This window comes from Momordica charantia, assembly GCF_013281855.1.
Source record: "Momordica charantia cultivar OHB3-1 chromosome 8 unlocalized genomic scaffold, Mcharantia_2.0 BLBB01000008.1, whole genome shotgun sequence".
In the NCBI taxonomy this organism is placed as follows: domain Eukaryota; kingdom Viridiplantae; phylum Streptophyta; class Magnoliopsida; order Cucurbitales; family Cucurbitaceae; genus Momordica; species Momordica charantia.
Window position 1 is genome coordinate 26,461,305 of NW_028275166.1, and position 10,521 is coordinate 26,471,825.

The following is a 10,521-nucleotide window of genomic DNA, read 5'->3' on the forward strand; positions in this document are numbered from 1 at the left end:
CATGAGAGCACGAGCAGTTTCTAAAAGATGCCTATTTTTCCTTTCAGCTATACCATTTTGTTGGGGATAATGACACAGGAACTTTGGTGAATGATTCCATTTTGAGACAGGAAAGTTCCCAATATTTGATTAAAATATTCTGTCCCCTTATCTGTGCGAAGAATTTTGATTCTCGTATTAAATTAATTATGAATGAGAGAATGAAACTGTTGAAAGATTGATGCAGTTTCTGATTTTTCTTTAAGTAAATAGACCCAACAAACCCTAGTGTGGTCATCAGTGAAGGTAAGGAACCAACGTTTACCGGACATAGTTTTGATGCGAGACGGCCCCCATAAATCACTATGAATCATTGTGAATGGACTGGATGGTATATACTCAACAGAAGGATAAGATGTACGAGAGTGTTTTGCAAGTTGACACACTTCGCAAGTAAAAAGATCATCTTTATGAAAAAGTGAAGGGTACAAATGTTTAAGATACTGAAAACTCGGGTGCCCTAAACGGCGATGTAAAAGTAGAATTTGTTGTTCCCTAAAATTCGACACACTACCAACCTGGAGAACTTGTTTATTTCTTAGACTTGGTCCTCTGAAGTAGTAGAGCCCTTCAAAGCCATCAGCATTGCCAATCGTCGTTCCCGTTATCAAGTCCTGAAACAAACACTTAGAGTCAGTGAACAGGGCTTGACACTTTAAATCATGAGTCAACTTCTGAACAGAAATTAGATTGCAACATAATTTAGGCACATGGAGCACTGAATGCAATGTAATGTTTGGGCTAAATATAACAGAACCAAAGCCCTTAATAATGGCCGATGACCCATCTGCAAGCTTGACATGTGTCTGAATCGGGTTGGGTGAGTACATGGTAAACATATCATGAAAAGCGGTCATATGATCAGTTGCACCCGAATCTAAGATCCACTGATCGGAATGCTGCTGACTTGTTAAAGCTGCACTAAAAATACCTCGTTGTGCCACAAAACTTGATGAAGGAGTAGAATCAACCGGCGGTGTTAAGAGGCGATAGAGCTGTTCAAGTTGTGCCTTCGAAAATGGAGGGAGAGAGGTGGCCAAATCTTGGGAGTTTGACACACTAGGGCCCACTTGATAGCCGGAGGAGCTGGTTCGAGAAGATGGAGTATTTGTAGGTGGAGGTGGCCGATAATCCCCTGATAAATTTTTCCGTTGAGGACGACCATGGAGTTCCCAACACCGATCTTTTGTATGGTTTATGCGCTTACAATGATCACACCATAGGTTGTTCCGACGAGTAGATCGGGATGAAGGTGGTGGTGGACCTTGTGCCGCCAAAGCTGATGATTCCAGTGAGAGGGACAGAGGTTTTGCGTGTGTATCACCCATCATCACACGTTTACGGCTTGACTCCCAGCAAACTTCTGCGAAGATTTCATCAATGGCTGGGATTGGCTTTGTGGCAAGTAAGCGGCCACGCACATCATCTAATTCCGGACGAAGACCTGCAAGAAAATCATAAATTCGTTCCTTCTCGACATGTTTGCGGAAGCGTTCAGCATCCTTCGAGTTCTCCCATTCGAGATTGAGACATAAATCAAGTTCAGCCCACAACCTACGTAATGAGCTGTAGTATTGGGTGACATCGGATTCACCTTGTCGTAAGGAACGTGCCTTATTGCGTAATTCAAACAATTGAGCCGAGTTATCAAAATCAGAAAAAGCCATAGTGAGCGCATTCCAAAGATCCTTTGCTGTTGAGTAGAAGATGAAAGATTCTTTAATGTCTTCCTCCATCGAGTTAATGAGTCAGCCATGACCATTGAGTTTTGTGCATCCCACACGGAAAACGAAGGGTCAGCTTCATCTGGTTCTGCTATCGTGCCATTGATGTACCCGAGTCGACTGCGGCCACGAATAACTAGGAGGGCCGATCGAGACCATTGCAGAAAATTTTTTCCGTTGAGTTTTGGAGAGGTAATTTGGAGCGAAGTGTTTTCAGAGATAGAGATGTGAGGTGTCGTGGCTGTGCTTTTAGGGAGAGAAATTGAGGTCGTATTCGATCCGTCGGAACTCTCATCCTTGCGCACATCAGTCATCATGGCTGTTTTAACCATTCTGGTGTCAATCTAAACCTAGCTCTGATACCATAAAAACTAAGGATAGAGACACCAGAGAGACATACACGAGAAAAGAGAGAAGAAATAAATTCTCAAATTGATTGATCAAAGATGAGGAATAGAGGCACTATTTATAGGTTACAAGAGGAAACAAAATCTAGGAATAACCTCCTAACTTCCCTAACAAAAAAGGAGATTTATTTGCTAAATTTAAACACAAAATCTAAACAACTTTAAAACAACTTCTAACTAAGTCCACATAATCTTAACTTCTAACTAATTCAACACTCGCTTTAAACAGTGTGCATATATTAACAATCTAATGAAAAGTTGCACATAGGAACGCAAACGACATAAGAGTCAGCATCAGATCCACAAGTTCTTTTATATTTATAAGGAAGGAAAGAATCCATATGGCCAACCTCCAATTTGCTGATGACATGCTTTTTGCTAAATTACTCAAGATTGTCAAAGCTTTTGAAGCAGTCCTGGGTTTGAGAGTGAACGTGAACAAATCAGTCATTGCCTGGATTAATCTTAACCTTTTGGAACTGAAGAACTTGCCTTTACTTTGGGATGTCTAGTTAAAACCTATCTTAGGCTCCCCCCAGGACTCGGAGTTACAGAAAATAACTTCCAGATTGGGCAAATGGAAAAGAAGGTTTTCCAGGGGGTGTTCCAGAAGAACACCCTATGGAGGACCATTATTGTTAGCAAATACAAAGCGTCCAATAATGAGTGGATCCTTATCCAAAAGTCAACATTAGAATAAAAGGGTCGTAGATGCAAATTTCAAAATGCCATATAGACAGACAAATGGTACAAATAAAAAGTTGGAAGAAGAGATAAGGTTTTATTTTGGGATGACAAATGGCTTTTAAATGAGCCCATCGATCAAAACAGCCTTTCAAAGGCTTTACAGAGTGGCAAAAACTCAAAAGATTTCCTTGTTTCTCAATGCTGGTTAGCCAATAGAAACTTCACTGATTTAGAGACCGATTCTTAGTTTGCTCATGAACCTTAATATTAGAGGATTGATGATAGAAAAAGGTGGAAACTCGAGAATGGTGGGGTTTACTCAGTCAAATCTATGACTCAAAAATTATGTGGAATCTGTGAAGGGGCATTAGTAGGCCCCTTACTAGCACCATCTGGCAAGATAAAATGCTTAAGAGGGTAAAAAAAAAATATTCTGTGGATCTTTGCCCTGGAAACCCACACGATAGACAACAAAAAGGATTCTTAAAATGGGTTTATCTCATGGTTGGTGTGTGATGTGCAAAAGGAGGGGAAGATAGTCAGCAAATTTTTTCTTATGTCCTACGTTGCTGGAAATTTCTTCTAAATTGCTTCAACCTTTCGTGGGTCTTCCCCAAAAATGTCTCAGATGGTTTGTTTCACTTTCAACTCATCCAGGGAACTTATTTTGTTGGTCAAGCCAGAATCATTTGGTATAATGCAGTGGTGGTGGCCTCCTTTGGAAGCTTTGGGCCAAGAGGAATAGGAGGATTTTTCAAAGAGAAGAATCGCCTGACAATGTTTTATAGGATGTGGTTATAAATATCATTCTACTTAGTGCTCCCTCAACAAAGATTTTTGTAATTATTTGTTTAATATATTTGTGCTAATTGGGAGTCTTTTTCTAATTCCCTTGGCTCTCTAGAGATATCTCATCTACCTCTTTTGTACTGTACATCCGCTTTTTATCAATACACAAGTTCCATTTTTTATTAAAAAAAAAAGTTCCATTTCTAATTCCCTTGGCTCTCTGGAGATATCACATCTACCTCTTTTGTACTGTAGATCCGCTTTTTATCAATACATAAGTTCCATTTCTTATAAAAAAAAATAAATAAAGGGTGCCTTTGTACTTCTACTAATAATCTAAGATATGCAGTGATATTGATAGACAAATTGCAACTTTCTATGGGAATGAGGTAACAAACAAAGGGGGGTGTTGGAATTTTTAATATTTATAAATATCTATGTGTAAATATTAGTTGTCAATGTTTAGTCTATATTGGCTTTAGTGGGCCATTTTTCTATAAGACAACTTAGATTCTTTTTTATTTTTTTAATAAAACAACACAATTCATTGATAACATGAAAAGTGATTACAAGAGGGAGAGGACCCTATAGGGGACTAAAAAAAGGCTCTCCAATTCGAAGAAAACTTAGATTCTCTCAATGTTAAAATGGTACTAGAGCAACAAAGGAATGTTAAGACTATAATTTATCCTTTTTGCCATCCTTGTGATCCTTGTATATTCCTTTTTTCTTTTTTTACTTTTGAATTTTGAAAAGTGTCATAGTTTCTTCCCAAGAATAATAAATCTTGAATGAATATATAAAAAAGAAACACAAACCTCATCTTCCAATACTTTAACTAGTCGTTCCTCCCCCTTGTCCCACTTCCGAACAATGACCTATACAACCAAAAACTAACCATGTGACTATGATTTCTAAGCAAACAATTAATCAACTGCATCAAAATGTGCAAGTGCCCCTAGGTATAGGGGAGCAAAGCTCTAACTAAAAAAAACAAAAAAATCAACAGCATCAAAATTGAAGATGCAAAAAAATTTGGGTCAACAGATTCACATTGACTGCCTTATACACGGCTCACATGCTAGTTATGGACTTCAATTATTTTAAAAAATAAAATTGATACAGTGTAATTGAAAGTATAAGAGAAGTCGACCTCAGCGGAACCAGGATTCAAAAAAAAACCAGTAATTGGTGAGAACTCTCTGTTATCACTGCATATAGAAAAATTATAGTAAAAGATTAGACACACTCACAAATCTAGGTATTCCTGAGAAAGAATATATTAATACAATAATCGTCGCAAACTAGTAAGTTATGTAACTTAACATATAAAAATCATAGTAAAAAATTTGACACGCTCACAAATCTAGGCATTCATGAGAAAGAATATATTAATACAATAATCCTCGTAAACTAGTAAGTTACATATAACTTTTTCATTTTTATATGAAAGAAGGTGATTTATAATCTTTTGTTTTTATTTTTATATGAAAGAAGGTGATTTATAATCTTTCCTGTTGACTCAATGTTATATCTAAAAATAAAATTAAGCTCTCCACAATGGATTTAGAAGGCAGCGATAGTCTAGTGGTTAGTGCTTGATTCCAAACCATTTGGCTACTCCACATGGCTAGTAGTAGAATTTATTGTGGGCCATCTATCCCTTGACATTTTTTACAGTACTCTATTCTTTTGACATATATGGTGAAAGAAAAGATTAAGTTAATCGTTAGAATTGATAGAAATTCAACACTAAAAGAAAAAAGAAAATTAAATTAACAGTAAGTTAGACTATCTCAGTGTAAAGAGCCAATCATAATATCAAATGTTTTAGATTCCTAGACCTACAAGCAATTATTCAAGCGATGCATCATGTAAAGCAACTTAGATTAGTTGGAGGATATATAGCAAATTCCACAGGTAGTTGAAGGATATATAGCATGTGACAATTTGTTACATTTAAATTGATATGAGTATCTATAGAAACTAATTAATAATGCAACGACATATGATGCATCATGTTGCTAAAATGCTATATATCATGAAAGGTTAGAATTAGACAAGAAATTATCCACGCGATGCATCATGTAAAGTTACACACTAGTGGAGGATATATAGCATGTGATAGTTTGTGACAATAAAATAGGTATACCTAAAGAACCTAATTAATAATATCATACAACACCTGCTAGATGAGCTGTAATAAAGGAAATGAGGTCCTGGAGGAATCATCTTTATACCCTTGAAATGAGGTCCTACAGATAATATCTTAAGAAGACAACCAATTAATTAGTCACTCTAAAGGGAAAAAATATTACTTTGGTGCAATATTTACTGCCAAAAAAAAAGGACAATATGTTATTGCACGCACGTTTTCCATTTTTGAAAATAAGAGTGAAGTCAAAGTTTCAAATTTCAGTGAGATCCGTTTTAGTATAGGATTTAGCATACCATTGAATCCTCAAAGGTGATGAAAAAAAACTTCATGCATGGTGAGAATAAGACTTGCTCTTACCAAAAATAAACATTGGAAAACAAAATTTAATCAACAAATTATAAGTATTGACCGCTAAAATTATGAGTTCAACTCATAACGTGGCTTTTCTGCCAACCAAACAGAAAGAGTTTACTGGTTTTGGCCAGTTTCTGCTAAAAATAATCGAAAATGGAGGAGTAACATTCACATTTCCCACCAAAAATAAACATTGAAAACAATATTCAATCGAACAATCTTAAAGTATTATCGACTAAAACTGTGATATCAGCACATAACATAGCTTCTCTGCCAACCAAACAAAAAGGTTTTAGCCAGTTTCAGATAAAAGAAAAATGATCGAAATGGGACAGCAACATGTAACTTATAATTAATTATTCATCCATTGCAAATACAAGTTCAAATTCCACAGAACCAATAGAATAACAGAAACATAAACAAATACTGCAATCACAATTTCACGCAGCAACAGCAGCAATCGAACATATGTTCCTGAGATACTATTCCTCGGAACTTCGAATAAAGAAAAATACGGAATATGAACTTATCTGATAACCTGAGTATCAATTCCAATAATGGTGTACTGAGGAACGTCAAGGAGGAGAACCGTCGCACTGTGCTTCACAAGCTCTAGGGCTGTTTCAGGATCCATTACTGCTCCAAAATTCAAGTTCCAATTCTCTTTTTCTTACTGAAAATTTTCGCCGATAACTTGAGCTCTTCGCTAAATCGAGCTCTTCGGAAAGGAGAATGCAGAACTTTTTGTCCAAACAGTAGCCAACTTTTATGAGACGCATTTCACGCGGTTTTTTTTTCCTCTCTTTAGGATTTTTTTTTTTTTTTTTTTGAAGGATTCTCTTTAGGATTCTTTTTTCCTTTCTTTGTTTTGAGATAGTATTTTATTCTTTTAACTCCGTCTACGTTTAAAAAATATAATAATATAATTAATTATTTTAAATAAAATATACTAAATATTATTTAATAATTTGTAGACTCCACCATCGATCTTTCCAAAATAATTAAAACTTTATAAAATATTAAGAAAATTAAAATTTTAATATAATTATTATAATTATACGAAAAATATTTAACTTACTTGAAGCTCCAAATATTTCAAATAAATATTAAAATCTTAAAGTGGTTTTTATAATAATAACAAGAAAAATTGCAATCAATAACAATCAAAGCCTTTTTCAACATTAAGTAAAGGAAAAAATATACTTTTGGTCATGAGAAAACAAAAGAAAAAAAAATAGGTATAGTTATTAAGGCTCTGTAGTTTACTTGTTCCTCTTTTTCAAGGTGAGAAACTGGAACAGGGAGAAAATGGATCAAAGGAAAGTAGGAATCACGCTTGCTCACGATTCTACTATTCGGCCTCTGAATCACGTGGTACACCTTCTCCCATCGTGCATTCTCAATTGGAGATGGGGGATCAAATTCACACCCTCTTAGTTGGAGGTATATATCAATTACCACTAAGCTATACTCGCTTTGACTTTGTTGAATTCCTCTTATTCTAGAAGTAGGATGCATAAATCCTGATAGGCCATATTTAGACATCAATCAAATTTATCGATAGGTTCTATTATAAATGAGTTCAGATACACGTGCGTGGGATGCAGTGAAATTGGCTTAAAGTTGTAAGCCCATAGGATTTAATGACTGTAATTAATAATCAAATTAACATTATTGATCAACAAGATTCATGGATGTGGCATTACGATAATAAAGGTATCTACATTGTTAAAAGGCATTACAAGTTTTATATGAATTATATTTGCAATATTAGATATTCCGGTAACATGGTTTTAAGTGAGTGATGGAGGAAATAAACCGTGGAGTGCAAATATTCCCTCTAAAATTAAGAGTTGTCACGTGAATGACTTTTCACCGTTAAAAATAAAGATGTATGAATGTATCACCTATATGTCATTTGTGTAATAAGAAGATGAATATGGTAAACAACGTTTTATTAGGCTGTCAACTGGCAAAATGATATGGAAATGGTTGTTGCTGATCATAAGTGCTCTACATATTTTAACCAACAAAGATTTTTGGCGATCTAGAATAATCAAAGCACCATTTATATAGTTTTCAAATCATATATCTTCATACACCATTTATATAATTTTCAAATCATATATCTTCAAGGTTTGATAGTAAAGAACACTTAAAAAAAGGTTTGGAGCTATTATTAGAGATAACAAAGGTTTGATTAAAGTGACAATGATTAATAGTATTAACTTACATTATTTTCGTTTGGATGCGGAGTTCCAGCTGGCGGTTATGCAACTATCACATCTTTTGGCTGAATCATATTCTTGTGAACTAACTCATAACCCGCGTGGAAAAAGTGATAGATATGAATCTCACACTTTAGAGGATATCTGATATTTTTCATATTCAACAACATTGTTCTATTGCATGTCGTGATGAATTTCAACGTATGCGCTCACAAGCTTGGAGTTGTGATTGCATGTATTTCCTTTTCGATAACTGGGAGTCGGAGCTTTGCTGCCCTATACCAAGGAGCACTCGCGTCCGCCCTAAGGTCCGGACTCGGGAGACGTCAAGAGTTTTTGGTATTAAGCTCACTATAAAATTCGAACATGAGACATCTAATCCAATATAACCAAGAGACTCCAAGTCCTTGCCAATTAATTGGATGAAATATCTAACGTTAACTTTTCTACATGCATGTGGACTAAGTAGCATTTGTTGTTTTTAATATAAAAAAAAAGGCAGATAAATTAATGTGGTCCCAAGATTTGATACGATGGGGCCAGGGAAAAATATATATATATAATTCTCACAAGTTCTCATTCTAGTATATTATAATATCCAACAAAAGAGAAAATTTAAACGTTAACTATTTTTATTGTACCCTTAGAAATCTACTGGATGTTTATGGAAGAGCCTCCGAAGAATGCATAAATTTCGCAAAGTCGGCTCTCCTATTTTCTCCTGATGTTCATCCAGATAGGCAACGCTACGTTCAGAACATTCTTAATGTCAATTTGGTGAAACATTTTGGGAACTATCTTGGTTGCCATCTCATTTCACTAGGAGGAACGGTATGGACTGAAATTTTCTTAAGGACAGGATCTGGAAAACTTTGCAAGGTTGGAAACGCTCTCTTTTATCTGTGGGTGGTAAAGAGGTTCTCATCAAGAGTGTGGGCCAGATAATTTTCTCACACGCTATGAGTGTGTTTCGCCTCCCTAAAGGCTTTTGTGCAAAGATTTCTCAAATGTTTGCTCGCTTTTGGTGGGGTTCAACAAATGAGTAACGGAAACTTCACTGGATGAAATGGGAAAGAATATGTTATCCAAAGGAATATGATGGTTTAAATTTTCGGGATTTAGAAGGCTTTAACCAAGCTTTGGTGGCTAAACAAGTTTGACGTGTATTACATAATCCAGACCTTCTAGTCTCTAAAGTCCTAAAAGCCTAGTACTTTAAGGACTCATCTTTAATCCAAGCTAAAAGACCTCAAAATCGTCCAATTTTTGGCAAGGTTTTCTTTGGGGGAGAGACTTTCTTGTACGCGGATTGCGTCTTCGTGTTGGGAGTGGATCCTCTATCAAAGTGTTTATCGATCATTGGATTCCAAGGCCTATCACTTTTAGACCAATCATGATTAATAGTGGGAGATCAAATGTAAATGTGGCAGATTTTATCACTCAACAAGGGGAATTGGATACTCATTTAGTCTCCACTTTCTTTATGTGTTGAAGATAAAGACCTAATTCTATTTCTTCCTATAAGTCCTTGTAACCTACAGGTCTTCTGGTTGTGGCACCATGACAAACGAGGTTCTTACTGTGTAAAGAGTGGTTACAAACTTTTTATGCATAAAAAATGTTCTTTGGAATCTTTTTTTTTTAATCTACCAGAAATATTTACAGGGGTGATCAATGGAATTTTCTATGAACCTCTTTGTCCCAACAAAAATTAAAATATTCCTATGGAGAGCAGCTCATCTTCATTCTAGAGGGATAGATAGATGTGTTGCCTGTCTGTTCTGTATGCTTGAAGAAGGGTGAAAGCACGTCTCATGCCCTGTTCCATTGCTTGCGCACACAGATCATCTGGCATACTCTTTTCCCATCGCTATCTTGTCTCTATGCACATTCCAATTTCAAGTTTATGGATCAATGACTCTTTCTTTCCCAACACCTCAACCCAGATGAAAAAAATTTGGCAACAATTAGCTGTTGGACAATCTGGATGGATTGCAATTCCTCGCTTCATGGGAAACAAATCTCCCCTCCTGCCATCAGATGTGATTGGATAGTGTTGTACCTTAATAACTACAGGCAAGCTCAAGCAAGAATCACTACCTCACCGAGGGCGATTTCTCATCCCCAAATCCCTC

General features: G+C 35.9%; 1 protein-coding gene across 1 annotated transcript in view; it reads right to left on the reverse strand.

Moving 5' to 3' along the window:
- Positions 1-6,945, reverse strand: part of LOC111013270 (AAR2 protein family) — a 39,823-nt gene extending 32,878 nt beyond the window's left edge. Inside the window, exons 1-4 of the mRNA XM_088127950.1 lie at positions 6,697-6,945; positions 5,832-5,914; positions 4,800-4,857; positions 4,465-4,524 (exon numbers count right to left, since the gene is read on the reverse strand). Of these exons, the coding sequence (XP_087984076.1) occupies positions 4,465-4,524; positions 4,800-4,857; positions 5,832-5,914; positions 6,697-6,792 (297 nt within the window). The 5' untranslated portion in view covers positions 6,793-6,945. The remainder of the gene's footprint in view (positions 1-4,464; positions 4,525-4,799; positions 4,858-5,831; positions 5,915-6,696) is intronic.
- Between the last annotated feature and the right edge of the window lie 3,576 nt (positions 6,946-10,521).